The sequence below is a fragment of the Camelus ferus genome, chromosome 32 (assembly GCF_009834535.1).
Source record: "Camelus ferus isolate YT-003-E chromosome 32, BCGSAC_Cfer_1.0, whole genome shotgun sequence".
Lineage (NCBI taxonomy): Eukaryota > Metazoa > Chordata > Mammalia > Artiodactyla > Camelidae > Camelus > Camelus ferus.
The window spans coordinates 8,384,471-8,404,471 of record NC_045727.1 but is presented as its reverse complement, the minus strand read 5'-3'; the positions used below and the strand labels follow the sequence as shown (position 1 = coordinate 8,404,471).

Below are 20,001 nucleotides of genomic sequence, written 5' to 3'. Positions count from 1 at the left end.
GCCACTCATGTTTCTAATTAAGTTTCAAATGTTTTCCTGTATTAGGGTGAAACAAAAAAATTACCCCTTTCAATCACTTTAACCTACAGAAATGGACACTTCATGTGCTTCGATCTAATAACTTTCATAAATTCAACATATTAAAAAGGGTAGAGGTACTTAACAAAGTTATGATTGTTGCCTCACTGTAATATTTCCCTGGTGGCATGCAAAAGAATAAACAGTTTATACCATTTCCAGACTCAATAGGAAAGAAAATTAAAAAGTAATCATTCTTGTGCAAAAACATTCACAAGACACTGTTAAGTGAAAAAGACTGAGTTACAAAACAGCATGATACCACTTCCATTTATACATTACAAACACAAAATATTAAAACTTTGCTTTAGTAAAATGTAGTATTTCTGTATTTATTAAAAGAATTTAAAAGAAGTTAACCTTTGTTTAATTCTTTACCACAAAAACACAATATACAAATTAGTCTGCATATGCAATCTAAAGGAACCATAAAAAATCTAAATAGCCTACATCTTTTTGTTAACTCAGTAACAAGGTCCATAAAAAATAACAAAACAACTTAAATTATTTCTAGGAACACTGATCATGTGCTTTGTTGGTATGGATAAATAACTTTACTCCACACATCAACTAAATAAGCCTAAATAACAGTTGGGTTTGATTTCATCATCATTATAAAATGATGATTTATGCTGCCAACAAATTAAGACCAGACCAAAAAGTTAAAACACAAGGGATCTGTATGGTATAGAGAAATAGGAGATTAAGAGTCAGAAACAATCATGTAAAATGAAGAAGAAACTAAAGCAAACAAAAATGCCATATTTCTCTACTACATGTGTAAAAAATTTTAAAAGAACAAAAAAAATATGTTTTGGTACTTACATGGACAAATACAAATATTATAAGTATCTTCTAGGAGGTGTTTTATTTTTTAAATTCTGATACAGAAATCAGATGTTTAAAACTAATTTTACCTGAGTTCACTAACTACATGAAATGAGCTTTGAGATGTGTATAATTCTGAGATTTTGCTAATTAGCCAGCTAAGTAAGCAATCTTACCCAGAACAGGTTCTTATACTTATAAACCAAATACTCTAAAAACTATGGGAGAAAGGTTTGAGTTGAACAAATGGAACATAAAGTAAACAGCTCAATTAGTCCACTGTGGTTTACTGCCCTCTGGCTGTTGTGGCAGGAGATATCACAAATTTAAAAAATGGCTGCAAAGAAAAGCTAGGAAGGTGTCAAGCAGAAACTGGCAAGAAATCCTTTAGGCATATTTAGACATTTTAGAATAGACCCTCAACTAAATACATTAGTTAGTTTTACTCTTTCCTTTAAAAAAAAATTAAGCGTATCAACTAACAAAATATTTCAAACACTATCTGAAATTTTCAACTACAAATTAACAAAATATAGAGTAATTTAGACACAATAAAAGCTGGCTCTAGGAGACTAAGTCAAAAAGAGTTAATACTCTACCCTAACTAAAGATCAGAATTAGTCCTGATTTAGAAAAATTCTTTAGATGGAAAACGTTTAGGTGAAGAGGTGAAAATTTTTTTACTAGAAATTCAAAGAATATTTATAAAAAATTGCCTCTGGTTATTAATCTGTGGTAAATACAAAAAGCAACTCAGAATAATGAACCTTACATTAATTCAAAGTTTCCAGATATCAGACATAACATGAAATTTAAAAATAGGCAACACTGGAGCAAATATTTCCAGGAATCACCTAATTACATAAAAAGCAGGAACAAAGCACAGGAAAACTTGTTATGTCAAAATCAGAGAAGATCCTTTATATTAATGTTTCTTCAAAATACTATCCGATGTCATCTTATAATTATGTCCAATAAGGCTTGCATTAAGTTTCTATTAACACTTTGTAATTTTCCACTGGAATTCAACTGCCAATAAACCAAAACAGCCACAGTCCAAGAAAAAAAAAACTCATTCCACTGACTCACATTTCACTATCATTTTATAACAGTGGATTTTAGCCTCAATTACAACCCAAACACCCAGGAGGACACTATGCTTTTCCTTGAATAAGAGTGGCTCACAAGGTTCCGATTTCAAGCATGACTGGGAAAGGACAAGAGAATTTGGAAAAAACAGGGGTGGGAAGAAGAGGGGTGAGAATGAGGATGTTCCTTTTGACACACACCCATTAAACATTTGGATTTTTCTTCTCAGCAGGTCTCAATCTCTTCAGAATTTATCACTATTCAAAAAGTATACAATGCAAATAAGTTAAAAACAAAAAAGAAAAAACTTACCCTGTAGTTCATGATGTATTACACCCACTAGGTTGGGTTCGTCTCCCCACCAGAATATCCATAACTCTTTGCAATCTGGTTTGACATCACGACGCCATACACACAGCAAGTTGGCTTGCAGACAGCGGATAAAACTTAACAGGATTGGATCATCTTGGGCTGGGGCTGAAATTATGGGTCCACAGTCCCCATGCCCTCCAAAATTGTACCTACGCCATTTGATTCCCGTGAGTTCCGCCTGGAAAAAGACAAGAAAATTACTATAGTTTTGACTGTTCCTTTCACTTAATGAACACTAAAAACAGGCTTCCATACAGATAAACAAATTTGCTAAAATAAATATTTACAGTACACCTCATGTCATAAGATTTCTCCCACTGAAGAATGTATGTCAATCTCTGATTTTAAGGGGGGAAATTTTCATTTCTTTTCATTTTGACATAGTTCTTTAAATTAAACACCAAAAAACAGCAAACAGATAATCATCACTTCCTGTTGAACCACTTACTACCTAAACATTTGCTATAAAGTCCCTAAATATCAAGCTATTTTCTATATTATTATTCCTTATTTAAGTCATAAATTATATTTAGAACTCAGGTAAGAGTTTAAAAAATAAGTTTGTACAATTGAAATAATTTCTTTCAATGAATGTTCACAATTTCTTCCCATTCAGAAGCTACAGTTTAAATCCTTTTTAATCAGGGAAACAGTATGCAGTACCATAGTGCTTCATTATGAAAGCCAAAATAACCTGCTAGTAAAACTGATAGAAAGTTATTGGCAATTTATTCATGTTATTTAACGTGCAGTACACAGAAAAGCTTTACTTCTGTAATAATTCCATAACAAAGTTTGGTCTTCGGCTTTTTACACACACTTTAAAACTTGGGAACTTTAAACCAGTGAAGAGCAGATCCTGTATCTTTGTTCCTTTACATACATTTGTATTTTAAATTTGTTTTTAATCTTAAGTTAAAAGGAACTAAACTTCAAAGTTGTTTCAACACAAATGGAGCTGAATTCTTTATGTAACTATAAACTATAACTATGTATTCAAAACTGATAGTAAAACTGATTCACAATATAATTCTGTATCAAAGAGTCCATGTGTCCCTTGCATTTAATCTTTACTCATCTTCCCCCTCTCCAACCTCCCACCACCACTAAGTCAGTAACTTTTGTCAAGAAGTTGTTTTTTCAAAAATAAGTACCACAGGGGAGAAAAATAACCATATTTTCTACTAATAAAACTGAAACAAATTTAAAGTGCTAAAACAATCACTATAATGAACACATTTAAGAAAAATATACCAATTTTCTTCAATCCCCAAAAAAGCTCCATTTAAAAAAAATGATTCCAAAAATAATAATATACAAACTAAAAGTGTCTGAAATTCACTAACTTTTCCTTTCACATTATGAGAAAATGTAAATTTAATTCTTAATGAATACTCTTAGTTTCTGAAAGCTGATTCTCGGAGCATTTAGGCTTACTCTTTGTGCCATTTGGTTTCCTCTGACTATAAAAGCACAATACAGTCAATGAAAAAGTACAAAAATAAATAGCAAAAGTAAACTAATTATGTCAGAAATAATTATTTCCCATAATCACAGCAGAAATTATTAGCATCTTAAGTATGTACTTCCTATTTTTCTGTACATTTTTAAAGCTAGAATCATATTGCATGCTTTTATATTTTGCTTTTTCACTTACAAATATTTTATATATCACTAATTATTGTTCAAAAACAATTCTTGATGTTTTCATAATATTCTATTCACTGTAGAAAATGATTCATTTCATAATAACTGGACAATCTTCTCTTTTTCACTATTATAATTACTATAATTGATGAACATCCTTGAACATTGTTATTTTCCTGATTATTTCCTTAGGAGAGATTGCTTGACATAGAACTATCAGAGAATATGAATACTTCAGGACTCACAGGTGAGTGCCATCATACTGCTTTTTGTTAGTCTTACCAATATAAATAACCTCCTCCCAAACTGCGTATCATTTAAGATACCTGCCAATTTAATAAAATGCTATACTATTTAGTAGTCTCTTTTCTACTTAAAGGAAATCATTATCATATATTTGATAAATATAACCTGGGGCCAGTCTTCCTGGGTTTGATTCCCAGCTCTATATATACTCACTAGCTCTAAGTAGTAAGTACCTAGCAAATTATTTAATCTTTGTCACTCAGTTGCCTCAGGGTAAAATGAGAATAATGGTATTCATAGACAGTAGATGAGTTAGTATATATGGAAAGCACTTATGACAGTTCCTGGCACATCACAAAAATTACAGATACTGTTACCATTACTAGCAGTATTAGCAGTACTATTTCCCTTTAGTTGTCTGTTCACATCCTTTGTGTGTTTTTCTATCATACAAGTTCATTTTTTCAAATAAAAGCCATGTGTGTGGATGTTTTAATCAGAAAGCCTAAGATGAATTTTTAAATAAATGCCAAAGAGAAAAATAAATTAAAAGACTAAGAGGGGGCCGTTGAAATCAGAAAAGTTAAGTAGAAAACTAACTTTTCTAATTAACACCTAAGCTTTCTGTGCCTTAGGATCTTGAGGAAGTGAGAGGAGGAAAAGAGGGAGAATTAAAAATATACCAATAAATGTGATCACTAATATTCACATTAACCATATTTAACAGGTTGGAAAATTAAGATATGTCAGAGATATAAACATCAGGTGAGTCAGTCCCCCAGAAAATCTACAAACAGCAATTTACTCACTAGAATACTTTCACCTGTGTAACACCCACCATGGTTCAACAGACAAAATATTTGGCTTTGATTCAGGAAAATGGTTTCCTAATCCTAGCACTTCCACTAACTTCCTATCAGTGCTTCTATGGTCTCAGTGGTAAAAGGAAGCTGCTGCCACCTGCTCTGTATCTTTATAGAGTTGTTCTAGCAAGTGATATAACACAAATGCAAGTGACACACAACATCAAGACTACGAACTTAATCTCTTCACAGCTAATTCAGCCAGAAGAACTAAAAAAAGTCCCATTATTTTAAAACAATTTATCCCTCTACCTTAAAGATAAAATTAAATATCATCATACCAGTCTTCATTGGAAAATTTAACAATGAAACGCCATTCAAGCCTAACAGAGATAACTAAGTATAAAATGAAGGTTCAAAGACTTCGCTTTAAATTTTGAATTAATATTTGATAAGAGGAAAAAAGACTGAAACACTTCATCCAAGAAGAAAAATTCCTATCATGGATGTATATTCAATTAGATATTAAAATGTGTCCTCATACACTATGATCATGTTCATAGTTAAAAATCAAACCCACACAAAGTTATATTGACCCAATTTCTCACAAATGTACATTTCCAAGACTCAAAATTCTTGAAGCAACTCTTTAAAATATTTCTTGATGCAAATTATCCCCCAAGTGCAATTATTTCTCACTGCCAAAGATGAACAATCCATATTTATGTTCAAGTTTAAGATTATATGGTTTTCAAAACATAAAATCAAAAAAGATAAAATATACAAGGAACAAAACCAGTACTGCATATCATTTATTCATCACCTGTTTAATACCAGACACCATACTAGTGTCTTCACATATAATTTCCAATATGAGGCACTATACTAGAGTTTTCATATATTGTTTCTAATCTTCACAAACAGACAGCTAAAGAAATTAGAACTCAAATAGGTTAAGTAAGTCTCCCATAACAACATAGGTAGCAAATGGCAGGTCCCAAATATAACTGGATTTAAAGCATAACTGAATTTCAAGCATAAATTCTTTCCACTCTGCCATGGTGCTTCATATAGCTAAAGGTAAAAATTAGCCCTAGAGGATTATAAAATAGTACAAAGAAATTGTCATCAACTCAGTTTAGCAATGACAAGAGCTCATGGCAACACTTTCTAATTTAGGAAAGTTCATGAATCCTTCTTTACTCTTCCTGAGGTACCAAGAAAACTATTATGAGTCCCACTATACCATCCCATAAACAGAAGAGACTTAAAATTTCACTTCGATCATACGCCTTCTTTTACATGTTACCACTATAAGATTGCATCTGTACAAGCTAATTCTTGGAGAATATGTATAACAAACCAAGAAAATAACTATTCCAATAGCAAGAGAGACTGGAGGGAAATTTTCTCAGCAATGGCTGATATCCAACGTACAGGTAGTCAAGGTCCTCAGGAAACTATACTTAACTGACAGAAACTCCCCTGGCCTAAACAGAAGTTCAATTCAGAATGGTTCTAGTTAACCAAATTACAACAGAATCAGGATAACTGCACTTTCTTATGGTATAAATGTATTTAAAGAAAATTTGTATTGATTCTTAATGTCCTATTCTTTAGCTACTATACGTAGGAAATGAGCTGATAAATTTTCCCAGTGGAGGTCACTTATTTGCACTGACCCATTGCATTCAGATCCCTCGTGACCAACAGCATATAGTTGCAATGTGGCTCTCAAAAGTTAAACTGTATTCAGAGGTCATGGAATAGAGTAAAACTAACATGACTTGAGAAGAAGGAATCAAGGATGTAGTATTATGGAAAGACTACAGATTGGAAGCCAGGAGATCAAGTTCAAGTCCTAGCTTTTCAACTATTTACCTGTATGATATTAGGAAATCTCCATCTCAGGCCATCTCAGCTTCCCACCTTGTAAGGGGATATGGTTGATCTAGACATCATAAATGAGTTCAAGTCTCCTGGCCCAGGCTAATTACGTCCCGTCAACAAAGGCAACTTGTAAATTAGACTGAACCCTTATTAAATGCCTTATAATGATCAGCAGGAATAGGAGAGCTGCCAGAAAACATTTAAGTTTTCAAGAAATAGTTGAAAGAAAGATTTCTCAAACTCCAGAACAATTAGCTTAGTTATCAGTCTTGGGCAGGAGTCTAGGATGGTGTGCAGAAAAGGCAACTGTGATCATTTGGGACTAACATAAGTAGACTAGGAAATTCCAATTCGGCCTCACCTCACTTCCTCCTCTGATACAGTTACTACTCTAGAAGATCAGAGAATACAGTTAACATATTAAGTCACCTCTCAACTCAAGTCACAGAAGGAAAAAAGCCAGGGTAATAGAAAACGTCTGTTAAAACATAACTAATCAGCTCCAGGTAAAGACGGAAGAGTAAACACACACATCTGCTTTTGCTCTCTCTTAAATTCCTCAAAAACAAAAAAACAAACAAACAAAAAAAAAAACAAAAAAACACACACATACAAATCCCCCAAAACAACAACAACAAAAAAAAACCCCAGTAAAGAAGTTTCTTTCTTTGTTTTGTTTTGTTTTTTCCTTAAATCATAAAATCACAATGGTAGGTAGTAGTAGAGATGAGCACATCCAGATTTTGAAAGTTAAAAAGCAGATACTCAAGAGGTCAAGAGACTTATACCAAAGTAAACAATCTTAGCTGTGGAGAAAGTGGAGCTACAATCAAACCTATACAAAATTATAAACACAGGTACAGTCATCCATGGGAAGTTGGTTCTAGAATACCCCATAAATACCAAAACGCATGGATGCTCAAGTCCCTTATATAATACGGAGTAGTATTTTCATCCTATGCACATCCTTTAAGTAATCTCTGGAAAATTTATAATACCTAAAACAATGTAAATACTACATAAATAGTTGCAGGTGCACAGCAATTTCAAGTTTTGCTTTTTGGAACTATCTGGAATTTTTTTCCTATTTTTGGTCCACAGTTGTAAAACCTACAGATATGGAGGGTCTGACTGTATCCTATGGAAGTAGGGTTGAAAGGCAGAGAAGAGGTCAAATAAGGAAAGCTGGTTGAAAGTCTCTTAGAAGGCACTCAGAACCAGGGTACCCTTCCCATTGCCCATCTTTATACCAGCAAATCACTGAAAGGGTATTCTCTGGGACCAGTAAAACACAGGGTATCTGGACTGGGGGACACAGGCAAAAGTGAAGGCAGGAAACCAGAGTGAAAACAGTACATCAGGTGAGCATGTACAGAATGAAGGTCGAAAATCACCCTCTCCAACCTTTTCCCTCTAAGCACCTAGAAAGTTGGCAGCCAGCCTTTCATCACCCAGAAAGGAGTCTGGAAAAGTCTTCTCTGAGAAATCTGACCAGTCCCAAGAGAAAAGACCTCAAGATATTAACAACAGAGGTTCCCCAACTAAGGAGTCTACCCAGATCAGTGAATTACACAGGAAATAAATGTCACTCACATACTCAGAACTTCCAAGCAGTTTTTTAGTTCATCATTACTAAACATGAACAGACAACCAGGAATTACTAAATAGTTGAGGAAGTCCACCGAGGAAATACAGAAATAAAAACACAGAAAAGCAACCTGGAGGAAAGACTACATTGGAAGAAGAAAATTCTTAAAAAATCTATCATTAATATTCTCAAAGAGATAAATCAGTGCAACCATTACAAAAGAACAGGAATGCTATTTCAGAAAAGAAGCACAAAGAACTAAAAGAGAGATCCTGGAAATTTTAAAACAATGATGACAAAAATGATAAAACTCAATTAGAAAGGCTAGAAGATAAAGTTTCTTCCAGAAAAGAAAGCAAATAAACAAAAATTTAAATTAGGGGAGCGGGGGGAGGTAAAATCAGAGGAGCAGCCAGGAAGTTCAAAACCAAATACAGAGCTTTCAGAAAGAGAAAACACAGAAAATGAAAAAGAGGAAATGACCAATAAAATAATTAATGAAAATTTTTTGGAAAAAAATGTGAATTTCTAGATTAAAAGGGCATGCTGAGTATTCAGAACAACAGATTCAAAGAGACTCATAGGAGGCATATTATTGTAAACTTTCAACACACTGCAGACACAGAGAAGATCCTCAGAGCTTCCATAAAGTAAAAAGAGGTCACATACAAAGAATCAGAAATCAGAAGGATTTCTGGTTTATCAACAGCAATACCTGAAGCAAGAAGGTAATGGTGCAATAACTCCAAAATTCTAAAGGAAAAATATTCCAAATTAGACATCTATGCCAATCTAAACTATCTATCAGGTGTAAAAGTAGAATGAAGACATTTTAAAATATGCAAAATGTTTAAAGAAAAAACGCACCTTTTCTCAGGAAGCTACTGGAGGTATACCCCACTAAAAGGAGGGAATAAACCAAGAAGTTATGAGATTTAGGAACTAAATTCAACATGGGAGGGAGCAAAATGAATCCCTATGCTTACAGGCAATAATCAGATGACTCAAGGTTGTGAACTGTGCACCAGTGTAGAAGGCAACTAATACAGATTATGAAAGGACAGATGGCTCTAGGAAAGACTCTTGTTAAGAATTTGAAACTGATAAAAAACACTTGATACACCTGAAAGTCTTAAAAGGAGATTCAAATAATAGGCAAAAAGTTTAGGGATGAGTTAGTTAAAAACACAAAGAAAAGTAAACAATCAAAAAAGGGGGAAAAAAAAACCCAACAGATCATTAACATCTTCAAATTACACAGAAAAGGAAAACTAATCAGGGTTTACTAGATGGCTCACCATACATTAACAGAATCAAGGGAATGTTGACACTGAATATTAAGCTAACCAAAATTACTATACAACTACATGGTAAAACAGAAAGATAGGAAAAGCTTGTTTACTTTGTATAAGGGAGAGAGAATGAGCTTAATCTTTATCTGCAATAGTGGAAGATCCAGAATTTAAAAACTTCACAGTAAATGTAAGCTTTGTATTTAGAAACATTTAAGAACCAAGATAAGCAACAAAAGGGATGAAAGTGTGCATCTCTGGAGAAGGTAAAACAGGGGCCAGGAGAATACTATTCATCTAAACCTTGTAGAATATTTGATTCTTTAACTAGGTAAGAGTACAATTCCGTTTGTTTGTTTGTTTTAAACAAAACAAAACTAATCAATTTGAGGTAACAAAATATATTTAATATATACAGAAAGTTACTACTAATGTTGAGAACTCACTTACACAATATTACAGACTGATTCTAAAGAAATTCCTAAGTCTAAGAACAACTTGGTATCCCATAAATTGTGTTGCAAAAGCCGAAAGGTTATTTACCATGTGTTAAAATAGCTGCTGTTGTCTGTTTCTTCTCTCCATTTTTTTGGACTATTAAAAACCTAGGTGGGCAGAGACATACTTCCAGCTACATACTCCCTCCCACTTAGCTCTGCTCAAACTCTTCCTTCTCTGAGCTAAGTGGCTTGCCAGGGAGTCCCTCAACAGAGGAGCTGAGGACAGCAAGACACTGGGCTTTCTATGTGACTCTCATCTAACACAGTATTTTCATACTGTGAGAATGCAATGTAATAATTCTCCACACAATAAAGCTGTGTATCAGAGATGCTTTCTAAATGTATATACTTTTGCTGATTCATAATAATTTCTTTCCTCAATTGTAATTTTCTTTTCAACCCTCAGTTTACCAACATTAATTCAGAACTATAAAGACAAAAACTGGGAAGCTGGTTTAGCATAAGTGTAAGTAAAAAGGGCTGAGGTTGTATTTGACAATAAATTTAACACAATTAAACAATGTGAAGTAACTGTTTTAAAAGTTACTGCCATCTTAAGCTATATTGATAAAAATATAATATCTAAATCCTACATAACCGATCTTACCTATCAAGTGACAAGTCAATATTGCTTTCAACTCCTAGCTACATATTTTGAGAGTAATCTAGATAAAATGGAACAAATTAACAGATGAAGGACTGGGTTAGTGAGGAAATCTAAATATGTTGTATGACTGGGGGCTTAATACTTTCAAGCAAATAAACATAACAGCAAAAATAAATGAAAGAATAAAGCCACAGCTGAATTAAGTTAAATGAATTTTAATACAAAGTTAAGATTCTGCAGAAATTTGAAGTCTTCAATTATAGAAAAGACTCATATATGTAAGATGAATTCGATTTGCTCAGAACTGGCCCAAATGATAGGAGAGAATCAAACAGAAAAACCAAAACAATAATACTAAGAGCTCCCTCAAGAAAAAATCCCTGACTGAAATTCTTGAGAATCACAGATATGGGAGGTGTGGGAGAAACTGGTCAATACTAGATGTGGCTCCAAACATCAAAGGGTTGGCCGGAGAATATGATTTAGAAGGTTCCTTTCAAGCCTAAAATATGAATCTCAACGATTTCTTCCTTTCCAGAATAAAGTTTCATAACTCTAATATCATTTGTATCCCAGTCAACTAGCTCAGGGGTTGGCAAACTAGGGCCTACAGGCTGGCCATTTGTTTTGTAAATAAAGTTTTATTAGCACACAACTATGCCGCACATTGTGGCTGCTTCCACACTACAATCAGAGTTGAGCCTGAAGTAATTAACTCTCTGGTTCTATAAGAAAAAGTCTGCTGACCCTCGACAAGCATGACACACACAGGCAAATATGACATTTAAAATGTAAATAAAAAGCACCAGAATTATCCTCCCACCATAAACAACTTGAAAACTTGATATAAAATATGAAACTATTGTTTTCAGGTACTGGACAGCAGGCAACACAGAGCTGGGATCTCTGACAGAAGGAAAATAAACAGCATGGGTCCTGTAAAGCCTAAGGCAACTAGAATTTGTGAAAACAGATCACCAGAAAGGAGAGGGTTAGGCAGAAAAAGAGCTCCAGAGACCTGATACAGGTTCCTTTGAGACTGTTCCAAAATACTAAGTTGCATATTCACACAACAAAATTAAATGGTGCCTGGGAAAGAAGTACTAGAGAGCTATCATCATTCTAACAGCTCACACAAAGCTGGGAGATAGTCTGGTTCTGAACAGCCAGAGTAATAAACATCATTAAACACCTTGGGCATGATACAGAGACCACAAAGAGTCAGCCTCAAAAGTAGAAAACTGGGCCTAACATAAAGAATGCTCTACCCCACCCTAATAATCAATCTTCAGTCACCATCATATCATCATCTGTAACTTAACTGCCAGGCAAAATAAAATTAATTATTTAAAGAAAAATAAAATAAAATCCAGACTTTCAACAACATAATATTCACAATGCCTAGTATCCATAAAAGAATGTCAGATATTCAAAGAAATAGCAAAATAGGAGACCCATGGTCAGGAGAAAAAAGTCACTAAAGAGAAACAAACCCAGAAATGAAAGTGATGATCAAATTAAAAGTCAGTTTAAAACAGCTATTGCAAGTATGGTCAGGGATTTAAAGAAAAATACAAGCTTAAGGAGTGAAATGGAAGATAACTAAAAAAAAAAAAAGAAGTAAAATTTCTGGGCCTCAAATATGCAGAATGCAAAATGACAATTTCACTGAATGGATTTAACAGCAGATTAAGCACTGCCACAAAAAAAAAAAAAAAAAGGCCAGGGGACTTCAAAGCATACAATATTATTACCTAAGCTTAGGAATAGAGTTTTTAAAGCTCAAAGAGTAATGAGTAAAGCCAAAGCAGTCATAGTATAACATACTAACATACAAGTGACTAGGGTCCTGGCACACAAAGGTGGAAAGGAAGGACCAAAAAAATCCTCCAATATTATTTAATTATGGCCAAAGTGTCTCAAAATTTCATGAAAACAATAAATCCCAGAACCAAGGAATTCAGTGAACCCAAAGCAGTATTTAAAATAAAAGTTACCAAAACACATAGAATTAAATTTCTGAAAACCAGTGATAAAAAGGAAAATCTTAAAAGCTGTCAAGAGGAAAAAAAGACACACTACAGAAGTGGAAGCAAACACAATATTTACAACAGACCTCCCACCAGAAAATATGCAAGCAGGAAACAATGGAACAATCTGAAAGGAAAAATATCTCATCTAGAACTCTAGGTCAAGCAGAAAGATCTTTCTAAAATGAAGGTAAAATACATTTTTTTTTTAGATCAAAAAAAGCCAATGGAACCACAATATAATAAATGTAATTAGAATAGATGCTCTTCAAAAATTTCAAGTGCAAGGAAAGTATCAGATGGAAACCTGGATCTACACAAAAGTAACAAACACCAGAAACAGCTAATATATAAATAAATAAATAAATATAAAACATACCTTCTCATTCAAAATTTTTCTTAAAAACTAATTAACTGTTTATGGCAAAAATAATGGACCGTTCTGCATATTAGATACAGAAGAAAATTTTATAACAACAATGTAACAAAGGCCAGAAGGAGAAAATGGATGTATATTGTTCTAAGGTTTTTAACATTATAAGTGAAAAAATTTGTTATTTGAAGGTAAACTGTAATAAGTTGAAGATGTATATTATAAACCCTTGACCAGTCCTTAAAAAGTAAAAAAAAGACATATATCTAAAAAGACAATATTGAAGGCAAAATGGAATCATAAAACAAAACAAAACAAAACAAAAAACAAAAACAAAAACAAAACCTCAAATAATCCAAAAGCAAGTAGAAAAAGGAAAAAAAAAAAGGGAGGGGGCGACAAAGAACAGATGGGACAGAAGGAAAAAAAGCTAAGCTGAGACAGTAGACTTAAACCCAACCATTATCAATATAATTATATTAAATATAGGCAATCTATTACAATTAAAAGACATCAATTTGCAGAATGGACAAAGTTTTTAAAGGCACAACTACATACTACTGAAAAGAAATGCACTTAAAGACAAGTTAAGAGTAAAATGATAGAAAAAGGTGTATCATGCAAACACAAATTGTAAGACAGCTGAAGTGACTAGATTAATACCAAATAAAGTCCTTTACTAGGAATAAAAAGGGAAATTTTGTTGTGATAAAAATGTCAATTCTTCAAGAAGACATAAATCCCAAATGTATAGGTACCTAATAACAATGCTTCAAAATATATGAAGCAAAAAAGTGATATGTCTAAAAAGAGAAACTGACAAATCCAGAATTATAATTGGAGATTTCAACAGGCCTCCTCTCAGCAACTGATCAAACAAGTAGACAGAAAATCAATAAGGATATAGAAAACATGAGCACTATCAAGCAACATAACCAAACTGCATTTATGAAACATTACAGCTCAAAAGAATACACATTTTTTTCAAATGCACATGGAACATTCATCAAGAGAAACTATATGCTGGGCCATAAACTTTTTAAAAAATGAAATTTCTGAATAGAATTAACTTGGAAATTAACAAAATATCTAAAACACTCCCCTCTCCCACAAAATATGTAAGCAAATAATATTCCTAAGTAATGTATATGACTCCCCCTCCAAAAAAATCACAAGGGAAACTAGAAAACATTTTGAACTGAGTATGAAAATAAAATATACCAAAATTTGAAGGAGACAAATAAAATAGTGCTCAAAGAGAAATCTGTAGCTTTATTTATATTAAAAAGGAAGAAAAGTGTTAAAATTGCTCTAAGCTTCTTCCTTCAGAAGCTAGAAAAGGTATAAATTAAGCCAAATGTAAATTGATAGAAATAAGAAATAAATGAAATATAAAACAGACTAACAATAGAGAAAATCAATAAAATGAAAAGCTGGTTATTTTAAAAGATCAATAAAATTGACAAACTTCTCACTAGGTTAATCAGGAAAGGGAAAAAAGACAAATTACCAGTATCAGGAATGAAAGATGAGAAATTACTTCACATCCTAGTAACACTGTAAAATAATGGATTATAAACAATGGTATGCCAATAATTAAAACTACTAAGATTAAATGGACTACCTCTTTGAAAGAATTATCAAAATAATACACACACACAAATAAAATATGAATAGCCCTATATGTATTAAAGAAATGGAATACAAAACTTAAAACCTTCCCACAAAGAATTCTCCAAGGCAAGATGGCTTCACTGGTAAATTCCATCAAACATCCAAGGAAGAGATACCACCAGTCCTATACAAACTTTCAGAAAACAGAGGAAGGATTACTTCCCAAATCATTTTATGAGACCAACATCACTAAGACCAGACAGAGACATTACAAGAAAAGAAATCTACATGCCAAAATCCTTCATGAATACAGATTTAAAAATCAGTAACAAAATATTAGCAAATCAAATCCAACAATATATAAAAATGATGACACACTCTCCACATGGAATTTATCTTGAGAATTTAAGCTTAGTTACATTAGTTTGAAAGCCCATCAATTAATTTAAATCAAGCTTAGTTCAAAAACCCATCAATGAAATTTCCATATTAACAAAACAAAAGCTGTGGTCACCTCAGCAGATGCAGAAAAAAATTTTAACAAAATTCAACACCTACCCATGGTTTAAAAAAAAAAAACAAAAAACACTAAGCAAACTAAGAATTAAAAGGAACTTCTCACTTCATTAAGGGGATATTTGAAAGCCTATAGTTAGTATCACAGTTAATTACAGAACATTTTCCACCTAAGACCAGGAACAAAGCAAGGATGTACACTCTTACCACTTCTATTCACCTTTGTACTGTAGGCCCTAACCAATGCAATAAAGAAAGAAAAAGAAATAAAAGGCATTCAGATTGGAAAGGAAGATATAATATCATCTTTACTCACAGACACACAAACAACATTATCGTGCACGTTTACAAAAAATAAAGGACTTCAGGGAAGCTCTAAAACTAATACAGTTGACTCTTGAGTAACATGTGTTTGAACTGTGCAGGTCCACTTATATGCAGATTTTTTTTTAACAGTAAATACTACAGTACTACACAATCCATGGTTGGTTGAATTTGTGGATGCAGTACTGTGGACACAGAGGAACTGCAGGTATGTAGGTTGACTGTAAGTTATACTCGGGTTTTCAACTGTGGAGAAGGTTGGTTCCCATAACCTCCATGTTGTTCAAGGCTCAACTGCAATTGAGTTTAGGAAAGTTACAGTATGTAGAATAAATATACAAAAGTTAAGTATATTCTATAATATAATGAACAATTATGTTTAGTGGTGAACAATTTTAAAATAGAATTTAAAAATCATGCCACTTTTAAAAGCATTTAAAAACATGAAATACTTAGGAATAAATTTGATAACGTATGTTCCAGACCGGTATACCAAAAACTACAAACATTGAGAGAAATTAAAGATCTAAGGAAATGGAGAGCTAGAACATAATTCATGGACTTGGATACCTAAAATTAACATTTCAATTCTCTCCAACTTGATCCACAGATTCAAAAAAAAAAAAAAATCACCATCAAATCTCTGAAGAACTTTTTTTTAAATCAATTGACAAGTTGATTCTAAAACTTACATTGAAATGCAAAGTATCCAGGAGAGCCAAAACAATTTTGAAAAAAACAAAGTTGGAGAATTTACTCTGATTTCAAGACATACTATAAAATTTCAGTAATTATGACAGTGTGGTATTGGCATAAGAGGTATGGAGATCAAAGGAAGATAATACAGAATCCAGAAATTAGCCCATGCAAACACATACTCACATACATTCAGTACATTCAATTGATTTTTGACAATGATGGGTAAAACATGGTCTTTCAACAAGTGCTGCTGGAACAACTAGATACTATACGATTTCATTTACAAAAAAATTCTAGAAAAGGCAAAATGAATTTCTAGTAACAGCTGATCAGTGGTTGCCTGAAGGTGAGGGGAGTGTGGTTTCACTTGTCAAAACTGTACTTGCTTAAAATGGGTACATTTTATTGTATGTACATTAAATCTCAATAAAGATAATTAAAAACTTATGTATTAATGGAAGAATCCATGTAAAGAATATCTCAAAGAAAAAAAATCTATTTTTAATATAACCAAAGTAATCATCCTGTGTATCTCCAAGGTAACTGTGAATCTCTTTCTGAAAGTATTCAGTATTTTCAAAAAAAATTATTTTCATGGCTAACTACATCAGAACTCTAGTTAATGATACATACTTATTAACTTTAAAAGGGAACTCTTCTGAAATTTCTGGGAACTGAACTATTTAATAAAAGTTCATTAGTGACATTAGGATGATTTCTTACCCAACTGCAATAACAAACTATAAAAGCGAATTTGTATTATTTTCGCTGTATAGCAGATATTGTTGGTTGCCTACCCAAATATGAATGGCTCCTTTCTCCACAGTAACATATACTCTATTACGGGGGATAACCATGTGCTCACTTGAAGACCTATATATCCCAGCCTCCCTGAGGTTAAGTATGGCCAGATGTACTGTAAGGAACTTCTTTGAAGTTTCCTTACAAAGGAGGGGTGTGGCCTTCCTACATTTCCTCCTCCTCCCCATCTAGAATGTCAACCATGATGACTAGAGTTTGAGCAGCCATCTTGGACAATATGCCTCTTGTGATAAACTAGAGAACGTGGAGTAACCAGAAAGCTGAGCTTGGGTCCCCTGATGACTGAGAAGTAACCAAACCCGTTCTGAAATGCTGCCTCCAGGTTGCTTGTCTACAAAAGAGAAATTTCTATCTTGTTTAAGCTATTTGTCTATTTTTTAATAAGCACATGATCATGTTACTGTAATAAATTATTTCTGATAAGAGCATTTCAGCAACTGGCTTTTTGTTTTTTAAAAACTAGAAGAGACTTAGTGAGGTGATGAACTGATCAAAACAATACTGATAGAAACAATAAACTATCCTAACTTCACTTTCCAACTGATTTCTCAAATTGGAATAGTCTAGGAGAAAAAAAATCTGCCTATCTGTGAGAAGAAATTTTAAGCTGCATTATTACTCCATTAATCTCTGATGAAACTTCTGAAAAAAATGTAAACTGAATTATCACTCCATTAATCTCAGGCAAATCTATATGCTCCAGTGATTTCTACCTTCATGCTTGTGCTAAATTATATGGTCTACACTGTTAATTTTTAAAAGGCTCAGAAAAAGAAAGAGACCAGTAATGTCTGGAATAGCTAGGAGGAGCTTCATAGAAGCCCTAAAAGGATTTAGACAAGAAAATAAAGAAGAGCATACAATACAAAGCACTGGTTGTGTTCAGGCTCTGCAGTCAGTGACTTGGCTCCACCTCTTGCTAGCAGTGTGACCTGGGGAAAGTTACTTTAATCTTGCTTCAGTTTTCTTATCTGAAAAATGGGAACAGTAGTACCTATCTCAGCAGGATCTTGATGAGAAAATGTATGTACCTGGCAAGTAGTCAAGCAATTCCAAGCATTCAGTAAGCATTCTTAGAAAGAGTAAAAGCTGAGATGAGAATGGGCATAACACATAAAAGTCTGACTTGAAATACAGATCCTGCTAGTGAGTGACTGGCAACTTTAAATAGAAAAAGAAAACAAAAGGCTTTTTTGAGATTAAATGCTTTTGAAAAGTAAGAACACTCACAAAATATGTACACCCATTTGCATGAAAAGATGCTCCTAACCTCATGAGAAATAAAGAAACTGAAAATTTAAATACTGAGATATCTGTTGCTCAGAGTGGAAAAAATTAAAATGAGTAAGTGTCATTACAGGCCAGGATAGAAGAATGGGCATTCATATACTGCCCAAAGGAATGTAAACTGACACATCTTTTTTAAAGAATTTATGGTTATAAGTATCAAAATGCATAACTGTACTGTTACAGAAAAAAACTGAATCTTAATGTTTTTCACAGTTGGTTAAATAAAAACACATCCTATCCTATGAAATAAAATACAACTGCTTAAACAAATAATAATAAAAAAGAATGAGGTATATCTAAATTTACTGTCTTAAAAATATTTGGAGACTTTGATTATGTCTTTTATATTTTTTAAATGTTAAGCACAAGACACATCTTGCAGGAAAAGTTGGAGAATTACCCTTACTTGTAATTCCTTAAACAACAAATATGTCCATCATCAATAGGATGCATAAATAAACTGTAGGCATGAGTAAATTACAACTGCACATTGTTAGAACATAGTATTAAACTAAAGAAGCAAGCTACAAAAGAATATAGTTCATTTCTTAAACATTCAAAAGAAGAACTATGTATATACAAACACACACACACACAAAATATACATGATTAAAAGTTAAAAAAAAAAAAAAAAAAAGGAAATGATAAACACAAAATCCAGAATAACAGTTACCTCTCCAGGGAGAGGAAAGAGAATGGGAAGGAAAGGTACCATAGGACTTCACAAATGATAAATTTTTTTTTCTTACATTGGGTATTGGGTACATGGGTGTTCACTGTATCGTGATTCTTTCTACTGTATATATAGTAGAAATATATGTTATTACCCAATGAAAACAATTTTGAAACTGTAATGTTTATAGGCACAAAAACATACAGAAAAAAAAATACCTGGTATGATAAAAATTAAACTACTGGTAGTTACCTCCCCATAAGGGAGGAGAATCTTCGTATTTTTTGTCAGATCCTTCAATACTGTTTGAATTTGAGACAAATTTAAATTTTTATTAAATTCATAACATTTTTCTCTTAAAATTATAATTATGAAAATGGTAACCACATGAAAAATGTTAGTGCATACAGCTGAATAAAAAGCTATATTTACACTGTAATTACATCTATTTACAAAAAAATGTGCACATTAACAAGAATAGAAGATCTGGGGTGTGTATCCGACCTAGTGGATCAGCTGGATTGCGGGTAATTTTTTTAATATGTAGTTTTAATTTCTGGGAAGTTTCATTTCTTGGAAATATTTTATATTTCATTAGTACGACCTCACTTGGAGAGAAATTAAAGGAAAATGACAACTGCAAGAAAACCAACTCTCTACCTTCAGGGTAGCCAAGTGAAAAATCTACCCACATGGGAAAGCTGAATGAATTACAGCCAA

The 20,001-nt window shown here is 32.8% G+C and overlaps 1 protein-coding gene across 1 annotated transcript in view; it reads right to left on the bottom strand.

The window, feature by feature from the left end:
* The window catches only part of MED13L (mediator complex subunit 13L), a 254,112-nt gene that overhangs the window by 218,652 nt on the left and 15,459 nt on the right, over positions 1–20,001 (bottom strand). Inside the window, 1 exon segment of the mRNA XM_032471688.1 lies at positions 2,308–2,545. Coding sequence (XP_032327579.1) covers positions 2,308–2,545 — 238 coding nt within the window.